The sequence below is a fragment of the Brachycentrus maculatus genome, unplaced genomic scaffold (genome assembly GCF_059751285.1).
Source record: "Brachycentrus maculatus isolate JH-2025_06_01 unplaced genomic scaffold, ASM5975128v1 h1tg000269l, whole genome shotgun sequence".
In the NCBI taxonomy this organism is placed as follows: Eukaryota; Metazoa; Arthropoda; class Insecta; order Trichoptera; family Brachycentridae; genus Brachycentrus; species Brachycentrus maculatus.
Window position 1 is genome coordinate 1,594,145 of NW_028281020.1, and position 21,661 is coordinate 1,615,805.

Here is a 21,661-nt window from a genome sequence, read left to right on the forward strand (position 1 = left end):
AAACTAAGGAGTTCACATTTTTGAGTTCTACAAGAATATTATACGGAGACATGCAATATAAAATCTACATTTGTTGGCACAATCATTACTAAAAGTATGGAAAACAAAACAATTTAAATAGCGTGTTGTTGGCCATTATCTTACAGACATAACATCCAGTCAATGATCGTTTTATTTTACTCTATAAGGCCTCAAGAAACTGGTTAAAAACAAAAACTTGTCCAAACTATTGCCGAGCTAAACACACGCTTCTATTTATACTTTTTATTTAATGGGGTTAGAAAATGATTTTTAAAAAAAATGTCTTTGCCAAATACGTATGTCTGAAATTTGTCTAGTAAAATAAATACGGCACAAATCGAGGAATGGGCGTGGTAAAACAAAATATTACGAAAAAAAGTGGCACAAAAAACTCGCAGTAATTGTGACATTTACTTTTGCGTTAACGATCTTGAAATCCAAGTGCAATAGAGCGCCGATTATCCACGACTGAATTAACTCCGCTTTCTTAGCGAGAGAGTGGCTTATTCAAAAACTGAAACGTTGGAAAAGCAACAATAACCTTCCTTGCAAATGTAAAAATGATATTGCTATTTTTTGCTTGTTTTTTAATGTATAATTTTTTAATAAAAATTCAACCTCTGGAAATCATTTCAAGAGTTGCGATCCTGGTACTTTTAACCATCCAGATTCAAATGTAAAAATCACAAGGTTATCATAAGCTCTTACAGAGACTTTAAGAGATTGTACCGCAAAAAAGCTCTGCTTTTAATAAAAAAAACATGTTATGTTCCGCCGATAAGTATCGATTTGAAAAAAATTAAAACAAAATCGGTTTCTAATCCTATATAAAGGATTGTAGATAGGTACTGAATTAATACTTTTAATTATCCAGATTCGAATGTAATAATTTATCGTAATACATCGGGAAAATCGGCTCTATACTGCATCTTCTAACGGGACATGGTGGTCAAGAGGCGGGGGTTAGGTTGGGAAGGCACACTAAACTGGGAGGTGTACTATGAGCGGTAGGGGGTGACGTAGGTGGCGGGGAAGAGCCCTCGGCGGTTGGCGATCTCGCCGTGCCACCAGTGCTGGTCGGAGCGGTCGGTAACGGTGATCACATCTCCGCGTCGAAACTCCAGTTCCCCCGCCTCCTGCGGCGCAAAGTCGTACAGCGCCTGCACCAACACCTGCAAGCATTTCACTCATTACCAACTGTGAAAAATTGTTTTATAGAATAAGCGTAACAAGTCAAAGTGTAAATATAGATAATTATACCATATCGAGCCCTAATCCCATATTTATAATGTATCTAACTATTTGAGAAAAACCATAACAAGATTATAACTTTTTTTTTATATAGAAATAACCCACAAAGCCTTTATTTTTAGAGGCTTTCTGCAAGTAGGATAGCAAGGATAGGGAAGGTAAATGTGAAAAATACAACACAAACACCCAGAACAATAGAAAAGAAATCTTCCTTGAATTTATTTTTTACTTGGCGGGAATCGAACTCACGACGCCACCCCATATAACATGTAAATAAGTGGTTTCTAATCATTAAAAAAATGGTATTTTTGTAATTCTTATTAAGAAGATCATAATAATTTTAGTTAACGGATTTAAGAATTTTTTTCTCCTAAAGTAATCCACATAACAGTAATAAGTATTTTCAAATTAATGATTGATAATTGTTGAAAATTTTGCAATTCATACAGAAATACAGAAATTAAATTTAGTTTATTTATTTAATAAATTAATTAAAGAAACGGGTTTAGATAAAGGAAAAACTTGTGAAATCTTCAAAAAGATGGTTCATTTTCGTTTACTTCTAAATTTAAATTATTGCAAAGTGGCGCTTTGCTCTTTTTAAGTATTATACTCTTTATGTCTGATTATAAAAATTATATAATCTTTAAAATGAATACAATAAATTTTTGATAATGAAGAAAGTACAACTACAAATAAGATGGAATATAATATGAACAATAGTAAGAATTTTTTTCATCAATTATTGTTGATACCAACTATATTATTTTATTTAAAACAGTTATCGCTAATTTTGGAAAAACACGCTTAACATTAATGGGTTATCCACAAATGAAACATTCTAAACATGGAATAATTCTAAGACTCTAAGGTTGCAAATATAATACATTCTGTCAAATAAATAATGGGACAGAGTAAACAAAAAAACAACAAATTAATTTTATTTCCAAATTCATTGAATTTGCCTCAAAGTAGGCTCCTTCTGAAGTGATTTTAAAATCATACTCCGGACTCGCCTTAAGTTCCCTATGTTTTATTTTATTTCTTCAATTGGATAAAAACGAGTTCTATTCCCTGTATCATAAACCCATGTATCGTCACCGGTTACAATGCGCTTCATGAATGTGGGGTCCATTCAGGCTCATTCTAGTTTGTTCTCGGCCAATAAAGTTCATTCTTCATTTGAAAAAAAATTAGCAGCTTTGGAATAAGTCACATCGCGACGCGTGTTATGTCCAAAACATCAACCAAAATCATTGGAACTGATTTGAAAGAGATGCTTAGTTCACGCGCAAGCTATTTCAAGTCATAAAGACAATTTTCAAGCACGAATTTCTTCACTTGGTCGATATTTTCTTCAGTATTTGACGTTGAAGGAAGTCCAGGACGTGGCAATCTTCGACCACTTCACGACCCTCTATGAACACTTCAAACCACTCAAATACTCTTGTTCTCGATATAATAATCACCGTAGACTTTCAGCAACATTTTTAATGCTTTGGAACTAGAAATTTAATTCGCAACACAAAATTTAAGACAAATTCTTTGTTCGATTTATTTATCTATAGTAAAAATCGCAACATGTACTTGAGTACAACCAATGTTTTTGACAACCGATAACAAACTAAATGACAGAATACATTATATATAAAGTACATTTGTGACAAATTAGCAGCAATAACAAAAAAACTGAAAAATCATTTACGTGAGCCTTTTAAATTACTCGGTCCCAGTATTTATTTGACAGAATTTATATTCAGTAATAAATTCAGTTTATACCTAGTTGGTAGGGTGAAATGATGTTTTTTTCATAGAAATTAACAAGAGGGGAGAGGGTGTCCAATTTTATAAGTAAGAGTGTTAGTAGCAAACATGTATCAAAGAATCATGAATTTCTATAATATAATATTTCCGTAATTAACTAGCATAATTTTATTTTTGAAGCAGATTAGTCAACAAACACAAGCACATAGCTTTAAATAAAAATTAAAGTTATTATGTACTTCTCTTTATAGGTAAAAATATAAACTTTCTCGGGTATTACCTAGAGACACCCTCATTTCCCAGGCGAATGGTGCAAAATAAATAAATAAATAAAGAAATCTTGAAAAACAAGTTTCTTTCTAGCCCATATGTATACCCAAGTGCTGTGTATATTGCACACTGATAATATCTAGTCCGAACCCTTAAGGATGAATAAAACAAAAAAGCATTGAATTTTCCAAACAATAGTCAATCGGAGTTGAAATGAATATGGGATTGTGTGGTGTACTGTGTGATTCCTTAACCACGTTTGGTCTTCTTCCTCTGATAAATGATACAGTCGTACATAAATATAAACATTCAAAAAGCAACACACAATGCATTATTGGTAATGTCTGCAAGTTAGGTGATAATACTATGTTAAATGATCGTCAGAGTTCTTTTTTTAATGAAAAAGTTTAGTGCAGCCTAAAATTGAATTTAAAGAATATTTTTTTAAACATACAAACATTTACGAAATGGCGAAAAATTTAATTGAAAATCGATTAAAATGATGTATGAAAAGACATAAAAATTTACAAAATACTAGTGATTTTAAATGTCTGACAATATGTGTGTGCAATATATTTGCACAGCATGGACATGTCTATTTACAAGAGATAACAGTCTATATGTAGGTTATATAAACTAGTCTTGCACGGCAGGCTTCCCTTCTGATACAAGTACTGGGTTTAATCCCCCCGAGGATTGTTATCATGGTTTATTATTAATATCTCAACAAATATGAAGAGCTTTATGGAATGGGAAAACGTCTTTTTGTCATTGGCCTGTTAAGTGAACGCTTTTATCATATTCACTTTTCAACTTTCAAAAATGGTAAATGTTACGGTTTGTAAAATGATCACTTGATCAGCCGGGTGACAAATAATGACAAGTCACAAAGCCTGTAAATCCGCATAAATCTTCCATATTCAGTTATATAGTTCTATGTCTTTGTTAAGATATAATCATATCAAATTACGATCACTCCCATAAAAATATTCAATAACTTAAAATATTAATTTTCATATTGTATAGCCGTCTTAAGAATTTTAGACACCTTTTAAATGATGAATTTTTCTACATATTTTCTAAGTTCGATTGCATTATTGCCCGCTTTACAGTGGAAATATTTCAAATGCCATCTTATGCGTTCAGTCGTAAACGAATTTAAAGTCATAAATCTTGATGCACTATAAATTGGATAATTATGACCAATATTGTAAACAAAAATGGGTTTCAAAAAAATCATTAATGTTAGTAAGGATCGAAAATATTGGCCCACTTGCACTCATGTATTGGACCAATTACCAATTTCGCCCATCGACAAACGTTTCACACAGATAAATATAATAGAAATCGAAGTATAGTTAACGGGTAAAAGCACTTTTTTGATTAAATAAACAAAAAGCAGTAGGCAACTTATGGAAAAACGTAATGGTTATTCATTAATTATGATACTTTTAATACCTATTTCGTAAATAACACATCACTCGATAAGTCTCTAACTAAGAAAAACATTTTGTTTTTAGAAATTCAACTTTATTTATCAACATAAGGTTCTTGAAGAATGATACGTTCATTCCAATGCTCCTCGAACTTTTCAATGTCTTTTTCAAGGAACGATTAGTCATTACTCTATAAATATATTTCAGTTTCGGCAATCACTTCTTCATTTGAGGCTTTCTTCTCCCCGGAGCATCTTCTTTAGTCTGCAAAAAGCCAGTAGTCACAGGGAGCCAGATCTGGAGAGTAAGCTGTGTAGGGATGCGATTCCAAGCGTAATTCATTCAATTTAACCATTGTTTTCATCAACTTGTGACATGGAGTATTGCCTTGGTGAAACATAATTGTTTTATTTTGTATGTGAGCCCATTTTTTATGATTTCTACACTCAACAGATTCAATAATTCCGTGTAATACTCGTGATTGATAGTTTTATCTCTAAACCTTTAGGTTTTTGGTCGCTTTAGACAACTTTTACAGTATACTGTCAACTCAGCTCACAATCTTTTTGGTTCAGGTGTGAAGTAGTTGATCCATTTAAGGTCTTCCAAAACTGTTTTGTTTTATAAACTTTTATTTGTTTTTCTCAATAACTGCCGATTTTGGCCAAACAGGGCATTCAGTTTCGTCGGTGTTTGTACTATTCCGTTCAAATCCAGTATGTCAATAATAATTTCCCTAGTTCAGTCTTCATAATGCTTATCAAGCCACTGTTTGGCTTCAACAGTATTTTTCCAGATCAAAAAGCAATGTTTAATCAATACAAAATTGTTTTTTATTCATTGCTTTGAAAATTACAGAAGTGGGATCACTAAATCCACTTTAACCTGTAAACTAATTGTCAGTCACTGTCAGAATCCCATGAAATTTTAACACTCATCTTTCGAAGGTTGGTACTATTCAGAAATCATGGGACTGTCAACAGTGTTGTCACATACGCGTTAGACTAGAGACTTATGGGGTGAAGTGTTTTTACGTTACTGACTAGTCAATATGAATCAAATATTTTAATTTATTTGTTCAAGAATATGTGTAAATATCATTTAATCAAATTTTATCATATTTTTTAAAAAATATAATTAATCTAAATTAAGGTAATATTAAAAATTTTATTTCGTGTAAGAAAGTTACAGTAAGTATAGTTTTTTTTTTTTTTAATATACAATAACCTACGAAAAGATTTAATAATATGGATCTGCTACCCGAGTGGTAGAAAAATCTGAAAAAAAAACCTCAAAATTAAGTGAGAATAGCACAAATTAAAGCAAAAGCGAAGCATGCTTCGTGTGGCGGATGTAATCTGGCACGTGATAGACAACACATGGAAACACAGAGATAGCAGTGGCCGAATCGGTAAGGATTATCAAAAAGATTCAGTACCTCCGCATTGGGTACTCTCTGGGAGCATCAGACCTGAAGGAAGACCAAACATTAGGTGATGGAGCCAACACACTGTATCCTCCATACATTATCCACTACCTACATTCCCCGCTTCTCTGGCCGGCACTCGACCAAACAGAATAGGGAAAATCAAATCAGGAACGGCAAACCAAAATTTATAAAAAAAACACAAGCATTGTCCATAAATTTGTTTCATTATTGAGAATTTTTCAAATGTGGCAAATAAATCACATCCTTTTTTATTTTAATAACCATTTAAGAACCGCTTTGAGACGAGCCTCATTCATAAAACATGTGTAGCACTTTGGAACTTCATGCTTTAGGACAACATCAAAAAATGCACAATGACGTGTGATTCTCGTAGATACTGAACAACAAAAAGGTTTGGTTTTAAACCTTACAAATAAGTACAAATAAATCAAGTAAAATCACTTCTTTACCAGCTTCATAGATATGAACATTTTTTTTTTAAATACTGTTTAATTTGTGCATTTTGATCAAATATCCTATATTTTAAATATGAATAAGTAATCAAATACATACGTAGCCTTAAATATTAATCTCAAGATAGTACTACTTTTTTTACGAAAAAAAATAAGCAGGCCTAGAAATTCAGAAGACAAAAACCATATTAATAAGATCATCAATTAAAGTGTTGCTAGTTTATCGGAAAATTTCAAAAATTTTATTTATGTAAAATGACTGTTATATCCGAAGATGTATCATAAGAAATAGAATATAGAAGAAAGAAATATCGTAAGAAGATGAAAACTGTCTTTTGAACTTCATATTTACGAGTGTAAAAGAGAATTTTATTCCTGATAAGTACCTTATCAAGTAATAAATACAGATATTTTTTTGTCAATAGTTTTCAACATTGAACTAGCAAGAAATGATAGGTTTATATAATTAATTGGAACCTCCCACTCGTCCTATGTACTTACCAAATATAACCAGACGATAATAACGAAGGAAAATATTTTGTTGTTTTGCCAAATAATCACATCTCTTTATTTTACTCCAAAATTTCTCGTAATATGCATAAGTTTATGGACAGAACTAATAAAATTGCAAAATATTTTTTTAATAAAAAAAAACAAAATTTAATCACGGAGACAGAAAATAAAATATTGTACAGCTTCACGGATTTTAAGGAATAAACAGTAATGGAAAATAATTTGGAATATTGATGTATATACAAGTGTTATAACCAAACTCAATCTACTCTCAAATCAAACGGTTTTATTTTACTTATTCATTCTTGCAAAATATTCACACTACAGCATAAATCACAACTACTTTGCATTAGATGAATGTTTTGATGATAAACTTAATAATCACACATATCAAGAAATTGGTGTATTACACAGATTTACCACTTGCAGGAGCAAACTTAAGTATATCACATATAAGACAATATATTGGGTTGATGCAAAAGTTTTGACCGTTTTTTACATATATATATATTTTTTTAAATTTTTTCTTGTGTATTATTTATTTAATAAATTATATAATTTCCATCAGTTCTTATAACCTTCTTCCATCTTTCTATCAACTTATTAATACTAGTAGTATAAAATTCCACGGATTTTAATGCGAAAAATGAAGTAAGGGATGTTTTTACCTGCCCTATTGAATAATTTTTTTCATCATTAAAATTTTTTCGCAGTGATCGGAATAAATAAAAATCAGAAAGAACAAGATCTGGAAAATACAGTGGATGCTTGATAACATCCCAATTTAACTCATTTAGCTTGTGTTGGGTCATCATAGCCACATGTGGTCGCGCGTTGTCGTGATGAAACACTGCCCCTTTTCTGTTTACCAATTCTGGTCTATCCTTTTGAAGGACCATGTTCAATTTGGATAATTGCTGACAATATCGTTCTGCTGTACTTGTCTTATCGTATTCCAAGAGTTCAAAATACACAATACCCTTATTATTCCACCAAACACAAAGTATAACTTTTTTTTATGGATTTCGGCCTTCGAAGTTGTTAATGGGGCTTGTCCAGGTATAGTCCAATGTCTTTTTCTTGTCACGTTGTTGTACACGACCCATTTCTCATCTCCCGTCACCAAACGATGCAAAAAAGGTTCATGTTTTTGTCTTGCACTCAAAGCAACGCGCGTTGAAACACGATCCAATAAATTGGCAGCCGACAATTGATGAGGTATCCAAACGTCGTACCGCGAAACCATTTCCATACGCTTCAAATGTCTTAATGCGATTGTTTGGTTGACTCCCATCATTGACACAATCTCCCTGATGGTTAGACGTGGATTGGTGTCAATTATGACTTTTAATTCGTCGTCATCAGACTTCAATGGCCGCCCGGTACGTGGTTTATCAATGAGTGAAAAATCTCCAGATCGGAATTTTGCAAACCATCTTCGTACCTGTCGAACTTTGATGACATCTGCTCCATACACTTCACAAATGTTTTTGGTTGCCACACTCGCGGTATTGTCTTTACGGAATTCATAAAGTAAACAATACGTAAATGCACTTTATCGAACGACATTTTGAAAAAATACAAGGGGTTATTACTGTACTCTGGCCAGGCCAAAACTGAATAAAAAGTAGAGGGAAAGCATCCTTTATACAATGGAATCATAAAATAAGAAGATACTATTCATAATTTATGAAAATTTTTTTTTTACCTGGGATCATAAAAAACGGTCATTACTTTTGCATCAACCCAATAGTATATTTCAAAACATATATATAAAAACATAGGTGGTTGACTTACGGACTGTTGTGAGTTTGTATGGAAACATACGATAGTGCTCACACTGCGAAAACTGTTAACTAACTTAAAGGTCTGTATGAGTGCTGTCATTCTTTTCCATATAAATTCACAACAGCCCGGTTTATTTGTGGACATGCTGTGGTCTGCGTGTTGTAGGCCTAGGAATGCACGGTAAAGTGGGGTTATATTACCTCTTCAGCGACCATGTCCTGAAGCTTGACGTCCTGAGAGCGGGAGACGGAGGCGGTGCGGTGGTACTCGACCAGCTCGTTGAGGGAACCAAACTTGACCACCCACAGGAAGAATTTACCGCCCGCGTCTCTCAGCACCTTGAAGTGCTGCACGCCATCGGAACACCTGCAATAAGAGGGTCATTTCAAATACATTTGAGGGCGTTAGAACCAAATGGTTATTTCCAAACTAATCATCTAACTCCTTGGTAAAATAAATAATGGGTTAAAATCATTTATTTAGGTTTATGGATAGATGTACAATCATCGGGGATGATCCCTTTTTTACTTGTTCCGATTTTTTCCATGCTTACTTAAGACATTTCAGAAGGGTGTTTTTTATGCCTGCGGACCGCTGGCAACAGAATTTGATAATTATGTACATAGTTAAGGCCTCAACAATGAGATAGGTACATAATATTCATATAAAAACATTAAATATGTATTCCGTCTTTTCTGACTTTAAAAGGAGGCCAGTGTAGAAGATACCCTTCCCATCCTAAGGCATCATCCGACCAAACGGGTAGAAATACCTTTCCCGTCCGAAGTGTGTTTACACACTGATCTTGTAGGCACGCACACCCGTGTCACGGCACAAATGTGTCTGTTTTACGACATTCATAGATAGGTGTATGATTTGGCAGTATCCGGGATAAAAAAAATATTTCTTAGAACGGGATACTCAGATTGTAACGATTTTTGGCTTAAAACATGGATTATTATACATATTTTGAATAGACATTTGTAAACAGATGGAATACATAATATTCAAAATAATAATAAGAAAAAAACTAATGATAACTTGAGGTACAAAATAAATAAAAAAAACGCTTACTTGACAGACAGAGAGAAGTCTCCAGGGCTGGACTCGCTGATTCGGATGAGGAATTCGCCTTCACTCTTGTTCAGGAGGAGTTTCTCTGCATCAGCTCTCGTGATTCGGCCATAGTACCAGCTGGAGTGAAAATATACCCAGATTATTATTGTCCTATTTGACTCCAAGCATTAAGTCAAGGGCTGGATTCCTCTACTCGTCAAAAAAAAAAAATTCTCCATGTTATGCTGAATGATATATAAAAAGGAATAGTCTTGTCTATTTATAGCTTAGAATTAAGGTAATACCAAAATCAAATGTAAATTTTCTATCAATTATTAGACATGACTAGAAAGAGCAAAATTTTCTTTATGGTACAAAACTGGTTAAAAGCTAGACATAAAAATTAATTAAATCAGTCCATTTGCAAATTCGCTGATTTTCATCCAACATTAGAAAATTAATATGTTTACATTTGTACACTGGGTAGATTCCCAGGGAGACCAAATTAATATAAGTGATTTTTTCTTTCCATCAATATTAATTCATATTACCTTGGACTGGTACCTAAAGCACAGGACTGATTATCCTGCCTTCCTAAGATTTATGATCAAGTAAAGACCCTGTCAATTCTGTGCAGCACCCTAAGCCCCATCGGGTAAAGATAAGAATCAGAAAGAAAAAGATAGGTGTACATACAAATTATGTCTTCTATATTTGTGGTAATACTCTTTCACATAAATCTATTACACATACATTATACAGAGTGTAATTTTTTCTATATGGATTTTTTTTTAAAATTTATGTAGAGTTGAACAGAGTGCCTTACACAGATTTGCAGCTGCTCTAGCTAGCAATCCTCACAACATAATGACAAAAAACAATTAAATCATTATCCTTATTGTAACCCCCTTCATGTTTCCTTTCTTGGGATAACAATAATGAGTATTAGTCATTCCAAATAGGGGGGAATAATAACAATACAAATGCCAATCAACTGTTTCTGCAGTGCCTAAGTAGAATTTCAAGTGACAAAATATATATTTCTTTTATATGTACCTACATAAAAAATATAAAAACATGATTAAAAATAATGGTTTTCTTACAGGAATATATATGAAAACATGAATTAAATTTCCGTATCCTTTTGTATATGTTAAAGATAAATCTGCATGAATCTAACCCAGTACGCTATTAACCACTGGGTACAGCCAAACTACGAAGAATTACCATCTGACCATTATGTATGGAGATCCAGCTCTCTTCGAAATCGCGCACTAAAAAATATTATAGTTAAGCTTTAATGTAGTAAGTTCAAGAAGACACCTATAAATAAATATTTTTTTATTGAAACTGTGAAAAAAAAGTGTAAAAACAAAGCATAATTAATATATAAAACTACAATTACTCCTCACATAAACTGTTCACTACAATATTGTAATTGGCAAATAAAAAAACTCAAGAAGCTACAAATGGTCCAAAACATAGCAATGAGAATAATCGTATTTACTAAAAAAAATTAACCAGTTCCCAGTCTAACCCGAGCGTTCAGGCAAGGAATTTTTACTTTACTGACGATTTTAAATACTTCTCGGGCAAATCGAATTTCGTTTTGTCGGGAGTGATTTGCCCGAGTTAAATATACTGATGTATTTGTTTTTATTTAATAATCCAAAAGATGATTGAGCAGTCTTGGTATTATGACGACTTTATTATGACGATTTCGTATAGTGACAAATTTTCTTGCCAAAATTCAACTGTTGAGCGGTCAAATACTAAAATACAATAAAATTACACAAATAAGAAGGTCGTTTGGTTGTACTGATTATTTTATTACTGTATATTTTCATATTTGTGATCATTTATTTTTATTTTTATATAAACTATGCTAAAATATTTTCTAAGCAAAATTTAATAAAGTAGCGATTTCTATAATTATTAAACTAGAAATAGGAAAAAAAGAGTAAGATCATAATACAAGAAAAAAAATGTACAATGTACGAAGAGTTAAAAATGAATGATGAGATGCCAGAAAGTATGAAAAACGAAGACTGAATTAAAAATAAATGTTTTAATTACTGGAATAAGTTATATTATTTTGAGTAAAAAATTCAATCCTAGTAAATAATAATCATAAGTGTTAGATAATAGGATATTACAGTTAAATATTAGCTAATACATAAATGTATTTCTTTTTCAACCAGCTCCTTTTAGTTCATACACTTGGTAAAACAGAAGTGAGGTAGTTTTAAAATAGAAATTATAAATACAGCATGTTACAAGTTACAAAACAATAATGTATGCAAATGGGAATTATGAGAATATAGCTTCACTTTTCAATGGTCTCATAATTATTATTCAGAATATTGAATGTGTCACAAGAGTATATTGTGAGGGGAGTACAAATATCCTATAGACAAGGCCATCAAATAATGTAAAAGAATCAACAATGCATGTGAGAAGTAGGGCTTCCATGGATAAGAGAAATGATAATGATCCATAATGATTTATTCACTGTGAATAAATCATTGTACATTTTCCACTGCCAATTATTTGTACAAATAAACTAGTGATGCAGATGAGATGGCAGACAAATAGAAGACATAAAGACAAAATATCTGTTCCTGTAATGCCATGCCTCTTCGATATGTCACTGTGCAGTATTTTTTTTTTAAGTTTAGCCTAATACTAAAGAATTAAGAGGATAACACAGAATTTTGTCCAAGCTTGCCTGCAAAAGTAAGGGTTAAGGGTGTTTGAACCAAATTATGATTCTCAGATAAATTTTCTTTGGAAAATTATAGTTTTGCTTTGAACAATTTTAATTGATTGACGATCAAATTAGATTTTGCAGATATGAACATGAAAATTATTTAGTTCACTGATAAAAGAAGTATAAGAAATACAAATTGCTCATTTGCAAGAACAACATCACAATTCAAATTTGAAATGGTAAAGTGAGATTTTTTTATATTCTGGAGGAAATCACAGCTTTAGTATTACAAAGTTATAGCGGTTCAAATATGTCTGGTAAAAATTACCAAAGTCATGTTTCCCTACTACCTACCACCCCCACCGCATAACTCCGAACCATCTTAATAATGAATTACTATTGATAATAGGGATGCATTTAAAATTATAGATCAAGCAATAAGATAGTATGGAAATAGTAAACACATTAACATATACAAAGTGCACAGTGGCGTACAGAGAATTTATTAGGGTAGGCAGTAGAGGTAGGTAGTACGGTAAGCTAGGTATTACTTACTAGGGTAGGCAGTAAAGATAGGTAGTAAGGTAAGCTGGTACTATTAAGTAATGTAGGGTAGGTACTGGTTGCGTTTATATATGTCACGCGGGTAAGTTAGGATAGGCACTACTTTTCTGCTTATATGGAAGGCACGCCCCTGAAAGTACATACTCTAGGAGATTGAAAGTGATAACAATACACAGCGTAATAACCCAGAAAAGCTTCACTAAAATCAATACGCCTCCAAGGTGTGAAATGTATATAAAAATATAAAAGATTTTTGCACCTGGCAGGTGCTGTTTATTATTGATTAAGATGTTTATGTGCTATTTATACGTACTTACAAAGAGTATTATACAATTGACAAACTAGAAATGGGTTTCCTAATTAAATCTCAATTGGAAAGATTAATAAATATCAAGGCAAGGATTATATCTAAATATAAGGATATACCAAGGAGATAATTACAAATCTACATTTTTCATGGCTTATCTATATGCCTTCCATACTACAATATATTATATTATTACGGGAAAGGTATTTATACCCGTTCGGTCGATTGATGCTTAAGGACGGGAAGGGTATTTTCACCTTCTGCGCCGGCATCATTTCAAAGTAAGAAATGAAGAAATTACATATTAAATATTTAATTGGAATAACATATGAATATTATGTACCAATCTCTTTGTTAAGGTCCTAACTATATGTACGTAATTATCAATTCCTGTCGCCACCAGTCTGCAGGCGTAAAAAACACCTGTCTTTAGTGTGTTAATATGTTATCATAAAATTAGATTTTTAGAAAATTTTTAAGTCATGATATTTTACGTTCCCTTCCAAATTCATATGTTATGTTTCCACCTGTTTAAAAAAATATATTGTTAATGTTTTGTTAATCTGTCTGGGAGTACAGCAGACATTTACTATGAGACAAATTTATCTCATAAGTCTGCGTCATATGAATTGAATGTTTATTGAATGCGTAATTGAATGTTATCAATGTATTTCGCCAATTTGTTGTAACTCTTTGATGTTTTGACATTGTTGCAATATCAATGGAATAATTCACATTTTTCCGTGCACCACGTTAAATGGTTTTGTTTGCAGATACTCACTACTGGATAGTTTGAAATACCCAAAGCTATCTTACAACAAGTTGTAAATAGAAGACAAATCAATTAAGTGTTTAACTACTTTGTATTTGAAAAATTAACATCAGATATTTATGCAAAAAATTCAAATCATATCTCACAAGGATACATGGGATTTATAGTTCATTAATCTGCCAGTATATTGAAAAAAATAACTTAACATACAAGATTCTAAAGCCAAACAAATTTATAAATCTAAAAGAGTATCAATCTTTTTTTTCTTAACCTCGTTTTTAAATTTGTCTGTTGAAAATACAGTTATACAATGGTATAGTGAAATTAGACCAGAGAAAATTTTGATGCTAAATATATAACATAACTAACACACATGTGTTAGCTATAAATCAATATATAGTAAAGCAACATAGCCAATTTGTTAAAGGTCGTCAGATACAATAATTCAAGAATAGCTCACTCAATGGGAATATTATCTAAGATAACTTGAGTAACTGATTATTTATGTATTTATACCGATTACATACCAATGTGATTACTCAATACTGTCATCGGCTAATTTAGAAAGAGCAGCTTCTACAAAATATGGAATCTTAACAAAATCGACTAAATAAAAAACGGTTTCTTAAAATTGTGATTTTTTTTTGTTTTACTTAAGTAACTACTTTTAAAAATATACACAATATGTCACTGTATTATTTTCACTAGTAAAAATTATTTGTGCATAAAATGCCGTGACTCTTTCATTTTATTTAAATACTGATATACCACATTCATAGTGAAAAAAAGGCAACATGCAAATGAATAAAACAAAGATACATTTTATTTTAGAAAGAGAATATCTACAACAAGAAAAAACCTTAACAAAACAAATTACGTAAATCTGTGATTGCACATATGTTCCTAAATTAATTAAGAGTTCTACACTGCTATACGAAATTAACACCACTGATCAATAATCAATCGACTTGTAATTGGGATTATCGAAAAATATCTAGCATGAATCACTGAATATGATCTATAGCCCTCCCTGAAAAATCTAAGGAAGCATTTCCCAAATAAATCATTTGATTAATAAAATACATCGTAATTAATTTTAATTATGAATGATAATAAAATAATTGCGAAAGAATTAAATGAAAGTGACTGGGTCCATCATAAGGTCCTAATAAGTCTGTGGTAGCAGACAGTATCAGGATAGCAGAAAGAAGCAGCAAGTCTTTGAGAAAGGCCTGTATTCAGCAAATAGAGGTCGAAGTAGAACACTTTCTAACATGTCATGTTTATATAAATAGAATAATACCTTTTCCATTTTGTTATATTCTTACCCCAGTGTTGACGGAGGGTAAACCTAATATGCTAGCTTTGTTCGACCACTCTCGCTAATTGGAAGGTATGATGTCATACGGTGTTATTGATCTATCGTTTAACGACCATAAAAACTATCAGATTACCTCAATGTCATGTACTGTGGCTAAGTTACAACGCACACATTTTCGCTTTATATACGAAGACTTTGAGCCAAAAACAAGAAATCTTCAATATTTTTTTTTTAATCTTTTTTAGATTCCTTGTCTATGATTACACACAACTGCATTTAATAAACAATTGAACATTAGTTTATTTTTATAATTGTATTAGAGCATTGATAGGGCAAAAAAAATCTAGTTAGTATGAGTCAAAGAGTAAATAAACATTACATATCAGTAACTTTTATCAGCAAAAACATTTCAGGTTGATTACTTTCCCTGGTATTGGAAATTCATCCAAATCCAATTTAGCAAATGGTGAGCACTTAATAATATTTTTCGCCTTCAATGCAATACAAATGTTTATCTGTAAAGTTAGTAGGTAATTTCAGAATCACTTTGTTTTGTTTTGAAAAATGAAGTAGCTACCTACCTACAGTGGAAATCTTAAACATGAAATTACATTAGGTTTTTCTCAGCTCATATAAGAGTGGTTACAATCATATCTGCCAGGGCGGACGCTATCGATACTGGTTGCCAATAATAATCATTCGAACCCTTCATGTCTGGTGTTCTACAAGGCTCCATTCTCGGTCCTCTCCTTTTTACATTATTAATTATAATCTGTTATTAATAGTTCAGTCATTTGCCTTTAACACTGCTAGGCAGATCTTCAACAAGTATACTTTTTCTGTCCACCTGAGGATAAGAATACCTCAAAAAATAAAATGAATGCATTCATACATTCACTGAATGGAAGCAAATAAATTAAAATTTAACTAAGCCCTAATAAATTATGGACTATCGTTCTCGCTAAAACTTCCCAGGTACGTACTAGAGAACGATGGTTCATAATACAGTAGACGCTCTCTTGACCGGCCTTGAGGAGACCGACCCAGGGCCGGATAACGAAAAAGCCGGTTAAAGAGAAGGTAGTGAAAAACACATTTAAAAACACTTTCGCAAGTTTAAGACGTTCAAGTTGCTATTTGTCTGTGTGTATTTTGGGCACGAGGCAATCCTAGAAGAGGCCGGTTAAAGGGACAGGGCGGTTAGTTTTTAGACTGAAAATTCGCTAACAAAACCATGAGAAATATTGGCAGATTGATCAGATGCGAATTTCTAAGTGAATGGAAATATTTTCAGTTAAAATATCAACCCTATTTGAAAATATAAACATTTACAGCTTTTATATATATGAATAATTTTTATATTTCTCATGGGTAAAGTATTTTAAACGTTGGGACAAATTATAGATAATATAATAAATATCAGAAAGATAAAATCATAGGGATAAAAAAGAGCCACAAACTGGGAATTGCCTGTGCAAACATAAGTTTGAAATAATTTTTTCAGATTATTTTTCGTGCAAGATTGAAATGATATTGGAAAGAGTAAACGGGTATCTCGAGGCCTGACTTGAATGTTTACAAGTTCACTAAATATACGCGCTCGTGTATATATTTGGAGTAAACAAACTTTTACCTACAACAAGTTTGGTACCAAGGTGGCTATTTTAACTGCAAAAGTTTACAGAGTAAACTACACCACTTCTACTTTATGAGAAATGCTTGGACAGAATTTTATTTTATTCTAGAAGAAAATATGTGTGTGTGTATATATACAAATTTCATTCCGCATTATTTCATTTTGAAATGTAATGATAATTTTGTATCAAAAATGAGGAATAAAACAGATATTCGCCAATTTAAACAATAAAACAAAGCTTTGTTTTTCAGCAGTTTGAATCAAAATTATGCAATTCTTAATTTAATTTAAGAAGTCAGCGGTTTTAAATTAAATATTGATTAGAATTTTCTGAATTTATTTAGCATATTATTTTATAGAAACACATTTGTATTTGTAATTATATAATCAATGAAATATTCTAACTATGTATCTTACTGATATCTAATATGCAGTTAATCGAGGATTGTCAATTAAATTTTTTTTTTTTTTCAAAGTTAATATTATTGTTTCACAGTTATTTGGTGCAGAAAAGACAAATTAAAAGGTTTGAATAGCTTCGCAAGCATTAAATAACTGCAATAGGATTTTCTTTAAACCCATATCCGCACCTCAATGGTGCATAGGGCACTGCATTATATAAACAGTGTTATCTTGATAACACACGAAGGAAAGGTGATGAGCAATAAGATTAGTGAAGTAAATATTATTTAAAGATTTTAAAATTGATTATTATTATTGATTTATTATTATTGAAAGTATAAAAAATAAAATAAAATAAATTCTAAAATATTTCAATTTTTTGTATGTTTTTTATTGGTTTGAATAATAAAATAAAATAAGTGTAGGAAATTATACACCTTCCACAAGACAAACTTATATTCACATCCAATGGTCCATAGGGGACTACATCAATTGAATGCAGAATCATCTAGGTCCTAAATTATAAATGCAATGTGTACAGACATCAGTCCAGGTCAGCATAAAACATTAACGTTGGGCTCGACAAGAATTGAATCCGCCACCTTGTGCATGGTAGAACCACCAACATTTACTACTACTACTACTTCAACAATCACGCAGTTTCACTACAGGGGTAGGCAGAGAGGATGGAATGCCACACTCTTCCGTCCTGACATACACTCCTTGCCTCCTTTACATCCATACATCTAGTCTTACATGCCCTCTGAATACGCAGTCTTTTACCCCAACAGATTTTAGATTCTGATTGATCTGATCTTTCTTTTTCAAGTCTTTTTCGGCTGTCCTCGTTCTGTTCTCCCGCTCACATTCGCCACATATATTTTCTAAGTCATTCTCTCGTTATCCATTCGCTTCAACATTAATTTGGCCAATATCAACTGGTTTTAGTTGTGATAAGTAATTTTCAAGACATGTTAAATAATTAAATTATTTATGATGATTTAATAATACAAAATAATAAAAATAATTTTTGATAAAAATAGGTAGACATTGAAAAACTGTACCATTTAAATAAAATTAATTCACGTAATATTATTTATTATAAACACATTTAATATTTCAAGCAAACTTTAAAAATTGGAAAAGGAAGCTTCAACAAGCAAAGAAATGGTAATTATATTGAAATGGATCGAATTAATATGCATAGGTAATTTCCTTATTGACTTGAGATGATTCATCCCAATACAGGTTTTTGTACCAATGCAACGAGAAAGAAAAGAATTCGGTATGCGGTACAAAAAATATGTATGCTGAATCAAAATAACTGGAGTGAAAATAAAAGTGGAAACATAGCATCAATCGTAAACATAAAATTAAAAAAAAAACAAATTGTCATACATAAATTAATGACGGGTTAAGTAACGTTAAGTGTAAATATGTAATATGGAAAACTTACTTGTGTCCTTTCATGGATATATAGTTGCTAGGGATTAAGCCTTCCTTGCCGTCTAGCTCAGCCCTGTACCAGTTCATGTCATCTTCCATGTTCAAGACCTGAAAATCGGGGTGGGAATGGGAGATGAGAAAACTTGTCGACGAGAGATTTCACTTAAATGAGAACTTATCCGTAACATACAAACGTACCTTTAAAATTTGATTTTTTCTAAAGCTGAGCTCGTCATCCGCCGTCGCGATAAAGTCATGCTTCGCTATCGCTTCCATGTTATTTTATTTTGAGCACCCCGTTAAACGTCACTTTATAAAAATGAGTATGAAAGAGTTCACACCCAAAGTAATATCAAAACAACATAAAAAAGTCGTATACAGTTATCGTACATTCAAACACAATATAAAAAACACTTTTTAAACATTTTAATCACGCAATACGCACTAAACATTCACAAATCGTTAAGGGATGCCGCGAGCACCACACACCCACCAGCAGCCATTCCTTAAAAAAAGGCACCTACTGCACTTGCGCCCGACGAGCTACCGAGCCGCGTGACTTATTTTCGGAAGTTACGGAAAAACTATTGCAAAATATTATTCAATGATCCTTTATAGAATGTAATGTCTAATCCTATATCTGATATTTCATATTCCCGAACCGAGAGCAGATGTAAAAATCGACGGAATCTTGGACACCTTCCAAAAATTGCCGATAGAATTGGTTGGGATCAAAATTGCTAATTGGCAGCAATGGCGTCATGGATACCAAGTTTACAATGTTTCATTTTATTGTAGTATGTTCGAAAACTATGTGGAGCATAGTAGAGTAAACTCGCGATCAATGATTGTACGCTTTATAAGCTTGGGCTTGGACTTTCCTCTATCTCGGGCTGCGCTTGCGGTAATGATCATCAATCGGCCAAACACATCATGTGGTACTGTGTGCTATTGGATGATGCCAGAGATGAGATGCTGAATGGTTTGACAGAGGTGATGCGACCAGCGTGGAATGTGGATCTGATGGCCAATAGTACGAATTTTGCACTCTTCTGTCAGTTCGTCCGGACTTGAGTGTCTCGTTGGGAACTCCTCAGATGCGTGGACGCCTAGATGGGCTTAATATGGTGGGGCAGGCATCTTTGGAATGATGATAAAGGGGGGACTGTGCTTCTTTCCGAGCGAAACGCACACGTACTCTTGTTTTGTCCTCCCCTTACGGGGGTGGTATTCAGATCCTCTAGCTCTGTTCACCCGGGAAGTGTTTCTTTATTCGTTGTTCTCTAAGTGTAAATCACAGTGTATTTTTTTTCTAAAATTATTCCTCTATGCGCAGCAGTCCCTAGGACTTTATAACCGCTACGGGTGGATAGTGGGTTTAGAAAAAAAAATATACGCAAATGTATACTTTTGCATGTTATGTATAGTAACTGGTATCTTAAGTTCTCTGAATTGGTAAGTAGGTCAATTTGCGAATATGGTATGTATGTATGTATATATTTATTATATATTTGCCATACCACACCTTAAAATATTTCGCTCCAAAAACATTTTAAATATAAAATCAAATATTTCTTTTGTTTGTTCGTTTACATCTTAGGAGCCGTAAAACAGTTTAAATATTTCAAACACTCCGTTTACAAGCAATGTTTCTATGTTCAAGTCAATTCTAGTGACGTGACGGAATACTATCCATGAAGCTGATAGTGTTTCGATGCTGACATTTGTATGTTTTCCTACTTGTAAAAGTGTATTGTTATTTCTTTCAATAATTTTATATTGTACAATATATTTATATATATATATATATATATATATATATATATATATATATATATATATATATATATATATATATATATATATATATATATATATATATATATATATATATATATATATATATATATATATATATATATATATATATATATATATATATATATATATATATATATATATATATATATATAAATATATATATATATACATATATATATAAATATATATATTTATATATATATATATATATATATATATATATATATATATATATATATATATATATATATATATATATATATATATATATATATATATATATATATATATATATATATATATATATATATATATATATATATATATATATATATATATATATATATATATATATATATATATATATATATATATATATATATATATATATATATATATATATATATATATATATATATATATATATGTATATATATCTTTAAACTATATATATATATATATATATATTGTTTAAAGATAAATAAAATTTCATTTCTCTCCAAAATAAAAATGTTGCTTATTTTACATATTTCAAAGAAACCATAAAATTGTTATTTTTCCCAACATTTTGAGTGTGTCCAAATACTTGTTCACAAAATCTGGATTATCTCCAATTACAGGAGTTATTTTCATATTATTTTTGACATCTCATCAAAGATGAAGAAGAATATGGAAGTCTGG

General features: G+C 31.5%; 1 protein-coding gene across 1 annotated transcript; it reads right to left on the reverse strand.

Annotated features, from left to right (window-relative positions):
- Positions 1-17: 17 nt before the first annotated feature.
- Positions 18-19,905, reverse strand: drk (growth factor receptor-bound protein 2 drk). Its single transcript, XM_088266460.1, has 5 exons — positions 19,358-19,905; positions 19,170-19,267; positions 10,020-10,139; positions 9,146-9,311; positions 18-1,193 (listed from the first exon to the last, which is right to left on the reverse strand). Exons 1-5 carry the CDS (start codon positions 19,433-19,435, stop codon positions 1,020-1,022), a joined length of 636 nt encoding a protein of 211 aa, XP_088122586.1. The 5' UTR covers positions 19,436-19,905; the 3' UTR covers positions 18-1,019.
- Positions 19,906-21,661: the final 1,756 nt, after the last annotated feature.